We start from the raw sequence: 19,969 nt of genomic DNA, 5'->3' as shown, positions 1-19,969 counted from the left end.
TGAAAACTCTCAACAGAGTAGGAATAGAGTAGAACTTCCTCAACCTGATGAACAGGTAAACTCACCTAGGAAAAAATCTACAGTTAATATACTTAAACCAGGCATAGTGGCACACTCCTATAATCCCAGCAGCTCTCGAGGCTGAGGCAGGAGGATTGCAAGTTCAAAGCCAGCCTCTGCAACTTAGCAAGTCCCTATGCAACTCAGCAAGACCCTGTCTCTAAATAAAATATGAAAAAAATAAAAATAAAAATAAAAAAATAAAAAAGTGGAGGGGAGCTACAGATGTGGCTCAGTGGTTAAGCACCCTTGGGTTCAATCCCTGGTACCAAAAAGTAAATAAAATAGTAAAACAAAAACATAGTTAATGGTGGAAATCTAAATGGTTTCCCCTCAGCTTTTTACAGTTTTTCCAGGAAGTTTTAGCCAGTGGAACAAGATAAGGAAAAGAAGAGATGTGACTGGCAACCAAGCATCAGAAAAGATCCTCACTTGGAGAAGTGCACATTTAACAAGCTAGATCCAACCACCTTCCCAGAGAGTGGTTAGTTCTAAAAACTCTGACCATGCTGCATGCTGGACAGGAAGTAGGGCAGCTGGACCTGTCATGCACACTGGGGACACCATCTCTTTCACAACTATTTTGCTTTTCTTAAAATGTTAAAGATATGTTTACTGTTGTGGCCTGGTCCCATACTTTTAGGTTTTTGTCCAAGAGAAACAAAAGCATGCACAAATATGCCTACACAAATGTTTCTAGAAGTTTTCTTTGTAATAGTTACAAATTGGAAGCAACCTACATTCAGGGGAATAGATGACCAAATTTTGGTATGGATTGTGATGGACTGCTAGTCCCCAAGACGAAGAAATGAACTACTGACACTTGTAAAACGATAAATTGATCCCAATTTTGCTGAATGAAGAAGGCCAGAAGAAAAGTGCATACACCATGGGATTGCATTTATATAAAATTACAAAAATACTATACTAATGTATAGTAACAGCAGACCAGAGGTGCCCAAGATTGCATGGTCAAGGAAGGGCTAGAAAAGTTTACAAAAAGTCATGAGGAATCATTTGGGTACTTTGGCTATGTCTACTGGATTGATTGATGTGAGTGTTTTAAAGTGATGGTATATGTCAAAACTTATCAGAATGTGCACTTTAAACATCTCCAGTTTATTATGTGTCTATTATGTCTTCAAAAACTTTTTTAAAAGAGAGTGGAAAGGATTACATTAACCATTTATTAAGATCTCACTATAAATATTAGAAAACTATTACAAAATAATCATTGTACATTTGGAAAAACTGAGCAAAATGTGCTATCTTGATCTAGGCTACTTTTTAAAATTTCTTTTTTATTTTTATAGACAGAATTTTGATTCATTATACACAAATGGGATTACATCTTTTTATAGCTATGGTTGTGCATGATGTAGATTCATACCATTCATGTAATCATACATGTACATAGGGTAATGATGTCTGTCTCATTCCACCATTTTTCACATTCCCCTCTCATTTCCCTCTACGTAATCTAAAGTTCCTCTATTCTTTCTCTCACTTCCCACTCCCCCATCTCCATTATATGTCATCATCCACTTATCAGGGAAAACATTCGACCTTTGGTTTTTGGGTTTGACTTATTTCACTTAGCATGATATTCTCCAATTCCATCCATGTATCTGCAAATGCCATAATATTATTCTTCTTTATGGCTGAATAATATTCCATTGTGTATATATACCAGAGTTTCTTTGTCCATTCATCTGTTGAAGGGCATCTAGGTTGGTTCCACAATCTAGCTATTGTGAATTGAGCTGCTATAAACATTGATATGGCTACTTTTTAATCATATTTCAAAATGACCTTAGGAATACATCGATCAAGCAGTACAACTTAGTTCTCATTCTCTCGGGATGTACAGATATTTAAATCAACCCACTTAAGGATGTGCAGCATCCCCAATTCTTTTGATTTGTAAAATGGAGTGAGGTTTCCAAGGGGGCACACCACAGCATTATTATTTCTTTGAGACTCTAAGAACTTCTTTCCTTTGTTCAGACAATAAATTCTTAGAGTGTAAGAAGATCAAGAGAACTACAATGAATGAGTCACTCACTGTCCCACCCATTGCCCCAAATTTCTTCTGTTCTTTCCTCATCACAAATCCCTAGTTGATTTTACCTTCTTAATAATCAGTCAAATGTAGCCACTTTCTTCCACCTCCTTTCCCTTTCTTCCACCAGATGGACTGTTTCAATGGTCAGCTAAGCCAATTAACAATTAGTTTGATTGCCAACTTAAATCATTCAGTGAGTGAATTAAATCCAGCAAATCAATCCAATGATGGTTTCACTGTCATCTCTCTGATGGTCAATTCAATTCTGTGCTAAGAAAAAGTTTGACTTTAAAACTGCCTTCTCTGGTTGTTCCTGTTCACTGGTAAATTGGGACACGCAGGTGGCCTATCTTTTCTAAGAACACACCAGTAGTTGCTAAAACCAAGTAATGTATAGAGTGTTGCAGTAGAAAGTAAAAAAATAAAAGCTTGTCTTTCATGATTGAAGTCTGAAGTTCCCTTTATTTTCAGCTGTCTCTGGATCACATGAGTCTCTCTCCATGGGGATCTGGCATCCCAGATAGATTCCTACACCAAGTTGAGCTGGTAAGATACTCATTCATGCTGAACGCCTTAGTCAGTTACGGTACTGTCAACACTCAGAGACGACCACACAGTGGTAGGCTCTTTCTACTGTAGCCTATAACTTAATCAATTTTAAGATCGGTTACTTTAGGAGAAAATTTCTTTGGGCAAGATTCTGTCTCCCTCTGTCTCTGTCTTTCTCTCCCTGCCCCTTCTCTCTCTCTCTGCAGAGAGAAGCACACTGCTAGCACCAAACCCATGAAAATAACTCTTTGCAGTGGCCTCCCGATCAATAAGGAGCTTTATTTGCTGCATGTCACACCCTCTGTTCATTGTATTCACTAAGCTGAGTTGGCACCAGAGAGGCAGCACAAAGGGCAGCCTCGATTCTGAAGGGCCCTGTGCAGGACATCAGCGCCCTGGGCTGACTCCAGCTCTGCTGTTAATTCACTGTGTGGCCATGCCCACTCTGGGCTTCAGTGTCCTCTGCTTCTAAATGTGATGTTTGGACCAAATGATCCCCAAGGGCTGATTGGATTTATTGTGTGATCCTAGAAATAAGAGAGGTGTGTGCCATCAGTGAACTGACCTCCTGGCTGTTCAGAAGGTGAGACCGGGGCCTGTATGAGGCATAGGTGAGGAGAAAGGAACGAGCATCTTCCAGGATGTTTTAGCCACTGGCTGGGCACCAGCCTCCTGGTAGAGAATGCCTCTTAGGACATTGTTACCACAGCAACTGGAGTGTTATTTGGCTCTGGAGTTTAGGGACTTAAGGTCTTTAACTGAAGAGAAACAAAATTTCCTTTCTCACTATGTTGGCTTAATTCTCCAGATCATCCAACTTAGCAGTCAAATACACTTCTCTAAAGAGTATTTATTAAAGCTAAATTGGTATGTCACCAAACTATCACCTGAGAAATAACCTGGTAGTTGAAGGAAGTCCTAGGTGTGCGAGTAAGGTAAATTTATTGTGCTGTGAGCTCTTTCCCTTGTTGGGGTTCTCACTTTCTGATCTGTAAAATGGTGAGGATGAACCAGGTTATTATCTCAGCGTCATTCAGTACAAATATTCTAGCTGAGATTTGCAAATTTCTGGCACAAAGAAAATATCTAGCCTGCAGATATGATGCGTTTGCCCTGTGCTGTGTGAGCCATGATGTGTGAGTGTTCTAATCTGAACCAATTTAGTGTTTTAAATTTGGGGAGTTATTTAAACATTTGAATTATTTACATCATAATCCAGATTTCTGGCATCTTCTGAAAAAAAAAAAATCAGCCAACTGAAGACACTGGGCTGGAATCCTTCATGGCAACCCTCAGCTGGAGACGAGCGGCTGCCTCCCCTGTAGACACTGTGTGGGTCCTCCAGATCCCACCGTCTCTACCACTCCTGAGCTGCTCACAGCCTCAGGTCAAGTGTCAGCTTATTAAATGTCTTACATTTGGCCAACTTTTCTCCTGTCCATCCTAACCCATCTAGTGTTTGTGTTTTCACCTGCTTTCTAGCACTTTTAGAATAGAGATGACATGGTCCAAACTCTCTTCACTAATGCCATCATTTGGCAATCATTTTGGGGGATGGGCAGAAACCGGGTCCAATCAAAGCCTGCCCTGGAAAGAAAACTGGCAGGACCTTAGCTGCCTAGGTCACTCACACTCACCTAATGACACTAGTCAACTTACACCCCAAAGCAGACATATCCGTGGGTGATCCTTAGGAACTATCATGGGCATATGAAATGGCCACATGACCCCTTGCTCTGTGTCTCTCAGCAAGTCCATAACTCTATGATTTGGCTTTTTATGTGTGAAATAAGTTGATTTCACATATAAGCAATTAATTTATTTCAATTTATAAGCACGGTTCCTTCCAGAGATAAAATTCCTTAAGGAATAAAATATCCAGATACTGGCTCATATTTAAATCTGCCTGTGTGTGTGTGTGTGTGTGTGTGTGTGTGTGTGTGTGTGTATTTCAGAGCTGCAAACATCTACTTGCTTAACATACAGGTTTTGTGATAATAGGTTCACAGTCTACACCCAGAGTTACAACTAGAACTGTGCCAGAATAAAAGTGAGGCAAAGTCTCATCTGTAGTTAGTGTTCCCTAAGAGAGAGATGCACCCCAGATCTCAGCACCAGCACTGGCACGGAGCAGCGGGGGCCAGTGACTACTCCGAGGAAGAATAAGAACTTATCGAGGAATGTGTGATGCTGAGATTCCCGTCAGAGTTGGAAGTATAAGAAAGGATCAGCAACAGGACTGTGGGCTCGATCGTTCTGTGCACTAATAAATGCTCCCAAAGGCCTGCCTTCTACCCACCCTGGCACTAATTTTATTGGGAAGTTTTAGCCTTGTGAGTCTTGGAGGTGACATTGATACTCTACTAATTGACATCCAAAACTATTCCACTCAGTCTTCCAAATGAGACTCCAGTTCAAGTGGTGAAGCCTCTCTAGGCCTAAGGACCTAACAATTAAATGGGAAGCTGACCTCTGCACACTGGGGACATGGGGAGTCAGGCAGCCTAGGTTGAAATTCCTGCTCTGCTATGTCATATGTACAACCTTTAGGAAGTTACCAAAATTTCCTGAGTCCTAGTTTCTTCACCTGGAAAATGGGGGTGATAAAAATGCCCCCTGATAGATCTGAGTGAGCTCAGAGATCCTCCTTGTCCAGTGGTTGGCCCAGTGCCTGCCTCACAGCAGCTAAAGGGACATTCCTCAGTTAATAGTTTTTTTTTTTTTTTCTTACCAATGAACATTAAAAAAATCTTTGCTAATGATGATAATATCTGCTATCAAGTTGTTAACTCTGCTAATCACATTCAATGTCCACACTTCTGGGAGATAGGTTCCATTGTCCTTTCCACTTTAAAGATGAGGAAGAACAACCTCATCATGTTTAAGAAGTTGTCCCAACTCAGAGCCAACTCTATCTAACAGCATACCATCTGTTCTTAAGGACACCCCTATGCTGCTTCCATCAAATATACTCTAACACAGTGAGGAAAGCAGATGGAGAAAACTCTACACTCATGGCTGAGTGAGTGAAGACTTCCTAGAAGAATTCAATACAGATCTGTTGCTTACAATGAGAATCACAACTCAATTATCTATGTGTTTTTAAAGGATCAGTTTAGTTTTGGTATTTCATGGTTTTTATTCCTACTAAATTTAACCATTCTTAAATTCATACCCTTTTCCAAAAATAGACTGTGCAATATTCCCCTTGATTTTTTTTTTTTTTTTTTTTTTTTGGTACCAGGAATTGAACCCAGGGGTCCTTAGGCACTGAGTCACATCCACAGCCCTTTGTTTATTTTTCATTTTGAGACAGAATCTCTCTGTGTTGCTTAGAACCTTGCTGAATTGCTGAGGCTGACTTTGAACTTGAAATCCTCCTGCCTCAGCCTCCAGAGCTGCTGGGATTATAGGCATGTGCCACCACACCAGCTTATTGGGGTTTTTTAGTTATAAAGGAAACAGGTTTATGTTGGTTTATAGTTCCAGAGCATGATTAAAGGGCTGCATCTGGTGATAGCCTTCTTGCTGGCAGAATCCTGAGGCAATACAAGGTATCCTAAGAGTTTCAGAGGTTCAGTCCATGGCTGGCCAGCTCCACAGCTCTGAGCCTGAGGTGAGGCAGAACATTGTTATGGAAACGTCTAGAGGAGAAAAGCTTCTCAGTTCATGACAGCCAGGGAACAGAGAGGATTCCCCTTTAAAACCTAGTATAAATTAAGGTAAGTCCATGCTGCTGAGAAGGGAATGGTAGGCACCACTGCCCTTTTGACTTGAACATGTATATTAGTAAATGTATTAATATGTACACATGTTAGTATATATGTAGAAATACTATATTTGTACACTATATTTGTAGAAACCAGAAATCACAGTAAGCCAGAAAATTCAGCCTCACCCAACTGTCTGATTAGACTTCGAAACAGAAATCCACAGGGAATGAAATAGACCAGAACTGACTAACACATTATCCCAGGTAAAGGACCCTAGAATGAGAAAATCTCCTGAGAACCAGTAAAGCAATTATATGCTGATATTGGGACTCAATAAAACAGTCCAGAACTGACTCCTCAACCCCATGTTAGCTGCTCCTCACCCCAGTCCCACCCCCATCGTCCCCCATTGTCAACCTTTTTTTTTTTTTTTTTTAAACTTTTCCCTGCTCTTCAGTCAGCTCTGACTTTGGCAAGTGGTCAAGAAGTGAGCAAGAGAGATGGAAGTTCTCTGGGTGTCTGACCCTTACTGGCCATTCAATCATGCAAGCTGTGTAACTCAGTTTAAAAAAAAAAAAAAAATGTTGCCGTTCTTTTCCTCTCACCCCTCTAATGAACTGCCTCTTTCGCTCCCCTACCACCAGAGAAGGAAAACAATCGCCAGCATTAGTATTCCCGTGAAAAGGGCCAGTCACACAGGGTGCCACTGCAGGCCCTTCGTAACAGCTCTCGGCTGCCGCCAGGGCCTGAGAAGGGACAAACTCCAATTGCTCCAGTTCAGACTCGTCCTGGCAGGGGCCGAGGGAAGAGACAGCAGTGATTCACAGCAGGACCCGGTGCCTGCCGCGCCACTTCTCCCAGGACCCAGGGTCTCTTCTTCGAGGCGATGATACCTGGTGTGCAAGTCTCCGTGTAGAAATGCATAGGTTACCCTATGTATTTAGTTTCTTTGGGGCCTTTTAAGAACAAATGGGCATTCTTACCTAACCTGAAGTGTCTCCTTGTGTTGCTTTCAGGAATTGGGATGCTCACCCAGGACACATTATGGTGCTTCAGCCAAGTGAAAGGCACTATCGAGATTGGAACCACAGAAGGTAGGACAAAGCTCCCTAGGCCCTTTTCCTTGACCCCTGGGGGGGTTTGTGCTGGTTTCAGATTTGAAAACTTTCATCTTTGCTTTTTCAATATAAGTCTCCACACATCCCAGAAGAGTATTCAGGGCTAGAAATGGATTTAATAATTTCTGTCTACACTTTTTCTGTGGTGACGTTTATTTTATTCCCATCAATGAGGCAGTACTGAAATGAACTTTCAGTGAAATAAATAGGTTTGCAGAGAGAGGCTAAACTAGGCAAGCCTGGCTCCAGGATGGTCTGTCAGTTCTGTAGAATTCTGGGACCAAACAGTTCAAGACCATCAGCCATTAATCTCTCTTCCACTCCGTGTTGAGAGGCTCATTGGCTTCCCATGAAGCACACAGGGAGCTGAAGAATTGAAGTCTGGTCATTTGAATTATGGGAACATTGAGTCCCAATATCAGCATATAATTGCCTTACTGGTTCTCAGGAGATTTACTCATTCCAGGGTCCTTTACCTGGGATAATGTATTAGATTTTTCTCCTCCTGAAATACTCTTTTTAATTCTCTTCATTTTATTCCCTCATAAGCCTGGGCTTAGAGACCTCCATGACTCTCCCTAAGGACTCAGCATTTCAAAACAGCTGAATGATAGGCCCTTGGAAGGAGCTAGAATAGCACTTGTGGGTGTTTTAAATCAAAGTTTCACTGTTCTAGTAAGATGCAGTTAGGATTTCCTGAAACAGATTTTACTACATTAAGGGCAGGTATCAATGTGGCATAACGTTGGTCTAAAACTCATTTTAATGAAGAATGAACAGTAGACAGGGTTGAACTTTAACAGAAATGTAATAGGATCAATCCACGTGGACTCTGAGTCATTTGGTAGCATTTTAATTATGAATAAAAAATAATTTCAGTAAAAATCTGAATAATTTAAGGAAGTAATTTATTCACAATCTTATTTGTTTTTATAGTCTCAATCTAATGGTGGGTAGTCTAAAACCACATGATCTGTGTTTAAGAGCAGGAGGAAACACACAAAATTAATAAATCTATAAAATTCTACTTTTATATAACATCTGTTGCTTTAACCATGTGTTGTCAAATGGAGCTTTACAAATTTCCTTCTAAAGTCCCTACGAAGACAAAGCAGCATTTCTTAACTCATTTTATGCCCATCTAATAAAAACATATTTCTGTGTCTTCTACACGGCAGCACTGTGCGAGGCAGTAGGTATTTTTTAAAAGGGTGGGTGGAGGCAGGGCCTGACCTATCTCTGAACCTCATGGATCTTAAGCAAACTGAAGCTCCAGTTAATCAGTTGTTTTGACTCAAAATCACTTGTACTTTTTAAACAATAAAGACTTTCAGGTCCCTAAGTGCTACTGGAGACCAGGGTGATGCAAGGTGTTAATGAGGGGACCCAGGTAATTCTGATGGAGTGGACTGGCATTTGGGACCACAAGGCCAGATGACTTATTTCAGGTTATTCATTGCTCTCAGGCTGTGGGCTTAAATCTTGTCTTTCTGACCGACTCCCTACCAATTGTGAAGCTTCTTTTCATCTGACTCTAGTTCTTATCCCCCAGGACTTACTGTGTCATGAGCTCTCACACTTTCATTCCAATTTAATCCCCACCAAAACCTTATGAGAGGGAGGGAGGGCGGGTAGGAGGGAAAAGGGGGAGAGAAAATTGGGGAATTATGAACTGAAATAGAATATCACTCATGTATGATGTTTGGGATGAACCCAACTACTATATATAACTGCAAAACTCTAATAAAAAAACAGAAAAGAAAAGAAAAAGAAATCTTATGAGAGAAGATAATTTTATTCCCACTTTACCTATAAGGATACTGAAGTTAAACAAGCAAACAAGAAATATCATGATTTGCCAAAGGCCCTCTCTTTAACGGGCAATCTAAGTTTGAACGCAGGCTTGGGAACCCCAGATCCCCTGCTCTTCAGTTTTGAAAATGGAGATTCTGACGTAGTAGTTTGGAATGAGGTCCAGGAATCTACATTTTCACACATGTTCTTTGATGATCCATCTATCCCAGTGAACTAAGGATAGATTTAAATGTTTGTGTGCAAAATAAACAAGGAAACTGCTTGAATTAACTATTAATTGGGTCATGAAGTCAGGATCAAAATGACAATTAATTCCTACTTCATCTGGAAAATGCACTTCAAAATGGTATAGAAAGGCAAAACCAGGAGTTAGGGTGGACACTGACATGCAGCCACTGTCATCAAAGTTTCCTGGCCAACATGTCTGTGATGTCATTGAAGTTGCATTAATAGTGCCCCAATGGCAGCTGGATATTTGTGAGCAAATTAATGAATAACTCTTACCTGCTATTGGTTCAAAGCAGGTTGTTTTTTCTATTGGTCTAATCATCCCAAGCTGACTTTCTAAACTGATCGGTCAGTGAAAAGTATTCACTTTGCTGTCCTTTTTTCTTTGTCCTACTAATGACTTTTCCCATGCATTCTGGTTCTAACACTTTCTGGTTGATGGCATTGACTGATTTATTTAATGTCTCTGTGCTTCAGCATCCTTATCTGGAAAATGGAAACAATAATATAGGGACCCATTATGATGACCGTGTGGGCTAGGTGAACAGAAAATATTTTTAATGTAGAGATGCGTTCATGTGTGTTGATAGATTGTTATTAGATACTCATGTTTTATTACCTGCTAGGGGGCTAAGAAGGTGACATGACAAAAATAAAGATAAGTAATTTAATGCAATATTTTAGCACCTTAGGTGAATAGTACTATAAGCTAAACAACAAACATTTAATGTGTGTTTACTATACCCAGGGTCCATCCCAGAAAGCGAATGTATAAAGATAAATAAAATAATGTCCAAGCTCTCAAGAAATGTACCATTGACAGCCAGGTGTAGTGGCACATGCCCATAATTCCAGGAGCTTGGAAGACTGAGGCAGGAGGATCACAAGTTCCAAGCCAGACTCAGCAATTTAGTGAGACCCTGCCTCAAAATGAAAAATAAAAAAGGGCTGGGGATGTGGCTCAGTGATTGAGTATCCCTGAATTTAATCACCAGAAAGAAAGAAAGAAAAAAAGAAAGAAAGAAAAGGGAAGGGAAGGGAGGAAGGAGAGGAAGGATGGAAGGAAGGAAGGAAGGAAGGAAGGAAGGAAGGAAGGAAGGAAGGAAGGAAGGAAGGAAGGAGAGGAAGGAAGGAAGGAAGAAAGAAGGGAAGGGAGGAAGGAGAGGAAGGAAGGGAGGGAGGGAGGAAGGAAGGAGAGGAAGAAAGGGAGGAAGGGAGGAAGGAAGGAGAGGAAGAAAGGGAGGAAGGGAGGGAAGGAGGAAGGGAAAAAGAAATGAATCATTGAAGAGGAAATAGAATATGTTACAGGATAATACAGTATATAACAATAAACATAATACAAGGTGAGGTGAAGACAAAAGTGCTTTGATTAAAGTTGAAAGTGCTTTAAATAAAAAAGAGGGAGAAATCCCACACATTTGGGAATGGGAGGACAAAGATAGACTTCATGGGGAAAAGACCTTTAATATAGGCCCTAAATAATTTTTAAAATGCAACACTTATTTTTCTGCTTTTCTGATGACCAGAAAGATTTAAATGTAACTAAAACATAGTCCAAAAATAAATTGCATTCATAATCCTACAACCCACAAATCAATACTGTTAATAGTTTGTGTCATGTATTTCTAACCTTATGCATGTATATTCATCGGTTGATTCAGTTACCCAAACAGATACTGTGCAGTGGACTAGTTAGTTTATATCCAACAAAATCAACACTTTTTTTTAACCAAATGGAAATAATATTTCATAAGCTTATGTTTTTACCTAACAACACACAGTGATCATCCTTCATATTATAAGAAGAGGTATGCCCTAATTATTTAGTCTTCAGTATTTATAACACAGTTATGGACACCTATAACATTTGTGCATTTGTTCATAAAGCTTGTGATAGGCTGGTTCAGATTACAGTTTCCCCAGTGGAAACACCTGGTTCAAGTTTGATTTCTCTGCTGGCATAGAGCAAGTTGCCTCACATTTATAACAATTCCATTTCCTGACATGTAAAATTGGGATAATAAAACTGATCTTGAAGAACTGTTATAATAAGATAGATATTTTAAACAAATAAAGAAGCATTTTAAATAAACCTAGAAAATGTGCAACAATTACATTTAGTTACTGTGATTATATCATTGAGATATGGTCTCAAAACCAGAAATCCTTGGTCCAGTATTACATGGACATATATTTTTTTTTAATTTAACCCAGAGTCCTTTAGAAATATGTTGAGAATTTAAAATCACTAGAGATATTTAACAGTGACCTTTTCTCAAATTCTCCGGTTTAAAGCATTTAAAAATTGGTTTTGCAAGATCTGATCAATTGAGACTTCTTTAACTACTCAAGTGCCTCAGTGGGTTTTAGGAAGCAGAAAATATGAGACATAAAGTGGTGGAAACTGCATGTGCAAAGGTCCAGAGGTTTGTAAATTCAGAAACAGGAAGGACTTTCTTTGGGTGCGGTATAAAAGCACTCACACAATCAAAGTGAAGGACTAAACTCAAAAGCTAGGTGGGACCCAGGATGTAAAACGCTTGAATGACATTTAGTCATACATTACATCTGGTACCAGCCAGTTAGTATTGCTGAGGTTTGAAAAAGCTATTGCTATGCCAGGCAGACATAATTGAAGTCGTGTCAGCTCATTTCAGACAATGCAATGAAATTAGTTTATTGGTAAAGTGGGAATTCTACTCTATTCATTAACTAACTCTAACGCATAATCTCTTACGCAAATATTCGATGGGTATTTATTAAGTGGTTGCTCTGTGTCAGCACTGCACCAGGTGAATACAAGTTTTTAAAACACTACCGCACACGGGGAGAGTCAGACGATTTAAAAAAGAACAATAAAAGATCTTTGAGTGTTTGATGAATAGTGGAAAAGATATAATACACAGCATGGCATGAGAGAGTTTCTGAAGAGGTCACTATGATATGGGGCACCAAGACAGGTCTCCTTAAGGAGGCAGCTCCTGGGCTTCAGCCTCAAAGATGGGAACCAGACTTAAAGAAGAGGCCTTGGATATCAGAGGGGGTAATAAAATGGGCATGTGAGCAGGCCCAGCACCAGGGGAGGAGGTGAGGTTTTCAAAGCACAAAGAAGAGCGCAGCGTGGTGGGTATTGAGATTGAAAACCCTGCGGAAAGGAGGAGGAGGTGGGAGGGGCTTGACCAGGCAGGGTCACCTTACAGAAGCTGGGTGGATCACTAACTGTCATTCAAGCATTTCGCATCCTGGGTCCGCCCTACCTTTTGGGAACAGTGAAACTCCTTTCCACTGAAGGAATGTAAAGATAAATGTATTCTGTTAAAATATGTTCTTAGAGGAAGAAGTCTGAGACCATGTAGTTCTATTAAGAAAGAGAAGCGGAAAAGATGAAAACAGCCTCCAGGTAAATTTTGGAGGTAAAGAAAGGGATTACAATAGCTCCCAGGCACCAGTTATCAACCCTAGCATACCTGGAAAAGAAACACATTTGTGGAGGAAAACCCTAAGTTTCATTTTGACCATGTGAAGTGTGAAGTGACTGTCACTGTACCCAGGTGTAAATGCCAAGAAAGTGTGCATGTGAGTGTCTCAGATAGACTGAGATGGAGACAGAAGCTGGAGGCTTCAGTGTATACATGGCAATGGAACCACTGCCCCAGATGGGATCACGTAACATGCCGCCCATGTTCACATGCAGTCAGTAAACAGCAGGATGATGGCCTGAGGTCTCTGTTGCTTTCCTGGTAGCTGGGATGTCATCTAAGCCTGGTTCATTTAGTTTGGTTCTTGGAAGATAACGGTGGAAGTTTCTGCTTCTGTGCAATTTTAGTATTTAATTTATCACAAATGCATATTCTGCATAACATATGATTTCATCTTATGAAGCTTTACCCTATTTCATTGGGAGAAGTAATTTGCATGCTGAAGTTACCCTCTCTGGTCATCAATGTTTGAGAGCTGGTGTGTGATTCTGTGCACGGGGAAAAAGTCAGAATTATCTGGTGGAGTTTCTGTTTTTTCTCGGCTACAGTATGTAACCATTTTCTTTGAGATACTACAGTTCCAGGGTCTTTTGTTCATTTTTCATTTTGCAGTTCTTCAGTGCCTGTCAGTGTAGGTCATTTCATCTTGTTCGTGGGAAATAATTACAGTATTTATTCTGTTTTGCTACATGGGGATAACCTTTGTTCCTTCCCCTCCTTCTGAAAAGATCACTCAGGTACAGGGAAGGATGAGGCATTGTATTGATTCAGATTTCTAATGAGAACAAAACATCAATTTGGCTGTCAAGGTGAAATGCGTTCTTCCCACCTGAAAGCAAGAGCTCACGGCTTGAGCACTCCTAGCACAGAGGAGGCTTCCGCCAGCCCCACTTGCAAGGACATCTTAGGTTTGCACTGAGGTTTGAGAAATCTCAGGATGGTAGAAATGATTTCTCAGCTGCCCTTCAGTGATTCTGACTCTTTGCTGACACCCAAAGTGAAAAATACCTATTGGATTGTTTACAAGCAGTACAAAGGCCTGCGACCTTCTCCTCATTTTAAGAAAGTCAGCTGTGGACAATAACCTTTCTTAGATTTTCACTCAACCTAAGTGGCATAGGATGATGGCCCCACAGATCATAGTCTAAATGATGCAAAATGCAGCCTTCTTTGCCTTGTCCTTCCCTCTCCTGGTTATTGGAAGAAGCAGTGACTTTGGTAAGAATTCCTGTTTCAGGAAGAGATCTTGTCTCTTTTGACAGAAGCTTTCTGGATCAGCAACTCCCAGAGATTATTAATCAGCATCAATTTGAAGTCTGGTGAGCCCAAACTATAAACTTGGTCCAACTATCCAGTTAGCACTCTTAGGCCAAACTGTATTGTACATATAAACAATCTGGCAAGGGTGTTAAAACGCATCCTACCCCAGAGAGTTGAATCCACAGGTTTAAGCCATGGAGAGTGCATGTTTCACAGGCATTGCAAATAATTCTAGTATACACCGATCCAAGAGGGACAATGAGAAACTCATTTTCTTTCTTTACATCAGAGGACCACTGTGAGAGCAGAGCAGAGAGCGATCTGAATGTCTTTGAGTGCTTTTAAAGGAAACCAGAATGGCAATAAAAAAGAGTTTATTGCCAAGTTCTCTGTCCCAGGCACTGAAGGGAGCAAAAACCTCCCTTCTGTGTGTCAAAAGGAAACCAAGAATCTCCTCACTGCATCTAGTAGTCTACATAGGAATTCCTATGCCAACTTCATATGGCATTCCAATCTGCTGGAAGCAAAACTGGTCTGATTTTGAACGCGTTGCAATGAGATGAAAGCACTTTTTCTCAGCTGTGATGGGGGATGTCTGTGCGAGAAGTCTTGCTGTCTCTGCAGGTGGCCTGGTGAGAAGTGGACTCTGTGGAGGAAGGGAAGCAGGATCTTTGTGCAACGCTGACACCAAACATCCTGTTCTTTTCTTATGCATTAGGTAATTAAATAGTTCCAAGCCAAGAAAAAATGAAAAAGCTCCACGGTCGATCATTTCACTCCTTCCCTAATGCTAGTAACTTTAAATAGGTTTATCAATGCACACATATTTATGGAGCATCTAGTATGTGTGAGGTACTGGAAAGGGTCATGACACCATAGTCATGGGTAGAACCCTATCAACCCCCTTCTCTCAGTGGATATCAACAAGTGATTTTCAGTTACAATCTGATGAAAATGTGAAAACTTCTAGACAACTAGTAAGTCATTCAACCCACAGTGGAATAGGCAAGAGAATAGGGAAGGCTTACTAGAGCAACTGGTGGCCAATCAGAGACCTAGGAAAGGAATCAGAATTAGTGGGGAGTTTTAGGCACACAGGTTCACATTTCATTCCTTCCTTTGGGCTAGTTACTTTCTTGAGCTATCTTGAAAGGATGAGAGGATGAGAGGATGAGAGACTTTGCTAATAAGATCTTTGAAAGCACTGCACAATACCTGGCCAGGGTAAAGTGATAATAATAATAGTAACTCTATTCAATAAGTCTTCATAGGCCAGCCCCTGTAGTATTTGCTATCACTATATTGTCTCATTTCATCTTTGCCACATTGATAAGACATGAGGCAAGTGCCAGTTTAACACCATTTCATAGTGGAAGAAATTGAGGGTCAGAAAGTTTAACTTACCCCAGTCACACACCTGCCTGACCTCAGAGTTGGTGGCCTTAAACCTTGTGAAGAGCACTCCTAGAAAGTAGCCTGGCACCAAGGAGCAGCTCCATGAATATCTGTTGAATGAATATAGTAGTCACCAGCTATGCATAGTTTCACTTTCCACAATTTCAGTTACCCACAGTCAACCATGATCCAAAAATATTGAATAGAAAATTCCAGAAATAAACAATCCATAGGTTTTCAATTGCATGCCATTCTTAATAGCATGATAAACTCTCATGCTGTCCTGCTCCATTCCACCCAGATGTGAATCATCCCTCTGTCCAGCATATCCATATTATATATGCTACCCACCCATTAGTCACTCCATAGCCATCTCAGTTATCAGGTCAACTGCCATGGTATCACAGTAATCCTGTTCCAAAAACTCTCATTTTACTTACTCATGGTCATAATGCACAAGAGAACTGATGCAATAGATGCACCAGGGCACAGATATGGAAGAACAGATTAACTCTGCTACTATGTGGCAGTACTGCAGGGCATATAGAAAAAAAATTGCATATATGGGGTTCAGGTCTGTCTCGATTTCAGGCTCCACTGGGGATCTTGGAATGTGAACAAGAGTAGACGACTGTGTAGTCTTCAGTAAGTAGTAAATGTCAACAAAGAGATCAGTATGGCCATTAATATAACAATAGTGAATTTTTTAGGAAACTAAAGTAGCTCATTCAAGACAATCCATTACAGATATACAACACTTTTCTACTTTTAACACGTGGGTCATTTTATTTATTATCATCTATGGGAGATGCATAGAGTGGGTCTTATAATCCCATGTGAAAGATACAAAAGCAATAGTAGAGATATTATAGACAGTAGGTAGATTATTCTTCATAGAGATGAGGCAGAGATCCAGGTAGACAGAGAGAAGTCTGGTCTCTTAGAGACCAGAGAGCAAATTTTCTAATCTTATACCAGCAATATATCTACCGCTCATCTTCCACTGGAATGACAGCTTTGTTGGGGTTACTCTGTTTTAGAGATACCGGCTGTGAGTTTAAGGTGTAATTCACTTTCATGAAAATGTAGGGCACTGAATGTAAGGCAGCTCAAAGGAAATCATTCAAGATGCTTTCAGCTATAGCAAAAAACTCCTATAAAATACAGGCACTAGTAAAAGAATGACATCTCACACCTAGTTCTGCAAATATCTACAAAGTACCTGCTATCTGCTAGTCATTCTAGGTATGGAAGATTCCACAGTAATGGAGACAGACAAAAGGTAAGAGAAATAAGTAGAATATAAAACATAAGATTGTAAATGCAATGGAGAAAATAAAGCAATAGGGGGTGTAGAGGCGTTCTCTTTTAAATAGGATAGTGAAGACTTTATTCAAAAACCATATCTGAAGAAGGCAAGAGGTCAAGTCATATGGATATCTGTGGATAATTCCAAATGAAGGGAATAGCCAGTGCAAATGCCCTGAGGCAAGAATTTACCGTTATGTTTGAGGACTCACATGAGGCCAGTGTGGCTGTTAAGCGAGCAAAGGGGAAGGTTATGAAAGATGGAGACAGAGAGATGATGGCCGACAGCCACAAGAGGGGACCTTATAAACCCTTGTAAACCCTTGGACTTTTGCCCAAGTGTTACAATTGTAACACACTCTTTCTAGCAGCAGGTCAATAACAGATTTTATGGGGTCAAAGTTGGAAGCAAGGTGCCCAGTTAGGAATTTATTGCAGTAATCAAGTTTTATTATTTTCATAATAATTGCTGAGGCAAGAAGGTCCCAGAACTGCTAAACTGCATAACCGAGCACAGCATGGAGGACTCAGATCCATCTCCTCCCTTGCCGTTCTTGGAATGTCAGCTTTGTCCCAAGATAACAGTAGCAACTCTGAGCACCACACTTAGATCTAACAATGTCCAAAGAAAGGATATTCTGCTCTTTTTTTTTTTTTTTTTCTTTTCCTCACATGTTCCTAGCAAATTTATTTTGATGTCCCTTTGGCCATAGTCTGAGTCATCCGCCCGCTTCCAAGCCACGGAGAATGGTGTTATCTGGCTTACACAGACAGGCTTGCATCTGAGTTTCGTGTCGACTCATCATCCCCAAGTGGAGGATACTCAACAAAATCTTGGCTTTGCAGGAAGGAACGGGCCTGCCGTTGAGGGTAGCCCAACAACACAGGGACTACAGGAAGAGGCAGATGTGGCTCACTCAACCTCATTGCTACCTCTGGGCAAAGGGAAGGGGGTCACTGACTTGTTTTTTGTAGAACATTTGGCTCAAGCAAATCCAAATGCCAACTTTCTCTGACTAATCTTGAAGCCACAGTCTGGGTGTATGAGGAGATTATTTCCCTTTTTAATGTTGCTAATTAAGCAGGCTCAGCATCATCTTACTTACATAGCTGATATTATTTGTTAATGGAATTCAAAAGTCAAGAATAAATGATTAAGCACATGCACACGGTGGTGTGGTTCCTGGTATTGTGCTCAGATTTCAAGTAAATATTATGCCTTTTTTCTTCATCATACTTATTTTTGAATTATTAAGTCGTACTTTAAAAAAAAAAAAAAAGGAGAGGGCACAGCTAACTTTATACCAGTATGGTTAGAGGTAAGAGACTGAATATCATTCATCTGTTTATTCAGTAAACATGGATTGGGCATTAGGCGTTGGAAACAGAAGCTCTTAAAACAGCTAACGTCTCTGGTGTTAATGCTGCTCACATTCTAATGGGGCATCTAGACAATAGAAAGTGAAAGCTCACAGACACAAGATAATTTCAGATGTGACATGTACTACAGAGAAAATAAAATGTGGACATGTGGGAAGACTGACAAAGGATCGGGGATGCTACCTCAAATGACTATTTTTTGAAGTTTTTTTTTTTTTATTTTTATTATGCATGGTGTTGCCATTATTTTGTCAGCTGTTTCAAAAGAATCATTATTATTTAATGTTTCAGGCGTGATTCTTCTTATTACAATTTAAAGCAAACTTTCTCCAAATTATAGCATAAGTCATCTCTCAATGTGTGCTTCTTACTCTACCATTAATCAAATATACAGGTAATTTCAATGTTGAAAGTTCTATACAAATGATATTCAAGCAGTAATGATTTCCAAATATTGGTATGAAGCGCCTAATTTCCAAGGAAAACTAATGGCAATTATTTACAACTTATCATTCACAGGCTTCAGAATTTATTTCTTGTGCTTTTTGAGTCTGTGATTCATTTAAAGTGCAGCTTCTCATCAGGTGTACCTGAGACTGTTTTTAAATAAGTAATTTACAGCTTTCTGAAGACAAGCTGTTTTTTTAAAATGTTGTTATTTAATAGCAACTTAAAGTAATTCACTAAACAAAAAACAGGAAAATATAATTCACAAACTTTATTTTAAAAAACAAACTCAGATGCTACTTTAAAATATTTGCAATACTCTGTGTTCTTAAAAAAAAACCATGAGGGCATTGGGGAAAATTTACCAAAGTGAAGAAAATGAACTGTGAACAGATGATCTGGGTTTGAATCCCAGTGGGATCACTTTTGGTCACTGAATAAATTCCATAACCTTGTTTTGATTTAACCTCACCTTCCTCCTCTGGGAAATGGGGATTTAATAAAATGATCCACAAAAAGCATAGAAAAAATCCTAAATTAATGTTAGCTGTGGTGCTGATAAAAACACGGGTTACTGGACTGGGATGCGGCACAGAAGTAGCAAACTTCTGGAATCCAGACCCCTATTCCCCTACACACACACACATACACACACACAGATTACAAGAAAATAAAAAGACTTGTCATCCTTAGGATCCCATTCCTGTGGTTGAACATGATGTGAAGTTACACTGGTTGCTTGTTCATATATTAAAATTCCAACAACTTTCCTCATAGAAATAGACAAAGCAGTCATGAAATTCATTTGGAAAAATAAGAGGCCCAGAATAGCCAAAGCAATCCTTATTGAGAAAAGTGAAGCAGGAGCATCACAATACCAGGCTTTAAATTACACTACAGAGCTATAGTAACAAAAACAGCATGGTATTGGCACCAAAACAGTCGCGAAGACCAATGGCACAGAATAGAAGACATAGAGGTAAACCCACATAAATAGTTATCTCATACTAGACAAAGGTGTTTATAAACATACATTGGAGAAATGATAGACTCTTTAACAAGTGGGGCTGGGAAAATGGGAAATCTATTCGTAGCAAAATGAAATTAAAACCCCATCTCTATCTCACTGATAAGCGGATGAGGACATATAAT

The 19,969-nt window shown here is 39.9% G+C and overlaps 1 protein-coding gene across 2 annotated transcripts in view; it reads left to right on the top strand.

The window, feature by feature from the left end:
* Window positions 1-7,124: 7,124 nt before the first annotated feature.
* Ppp2r2b (protein phosphatase 2 regulatory subunit Bbeta) overlaps window positions 7,125-19,969 on the top strand; it is a 433,386-nt gene continuing 420,541 nt past the window's right edge. For both annotated transcript variants that reach the window (XM_047555459.1, XM_047555458.1), the window contains exons 1-2: window positions 7,125-7,283; window positions 7,404-7,481. In XM_047555459.1, the coding sequence (XP_047411415.1) occupies window positions 7,274-7,283; window positions 7,404-7,481 (88 nt within the window). In that variant the 5' untranslated portion in view covers window positions 7,125-7,273. The remainder of the gene's footprint in view (window positions 7,284-7,403; window positions 7,482-19,969) is intronic.

Source organism: Sciurus carolinensis, chromosome 6, assembly GCF_902686445.1.
Source record: "Sciurus carolinensis chromosome 6, mSciCar1.2, whole genome shotgun sequence".
Lineage (NCBI taxonomy): Eukaryota > Metazoa > Chordata > Mammalia > Rodentia > Sciuridae > Sciurus > Sciurus carolinensis.
This window is presented reverse-complemented; position numbering and strand designations above follow the sequence as displayed.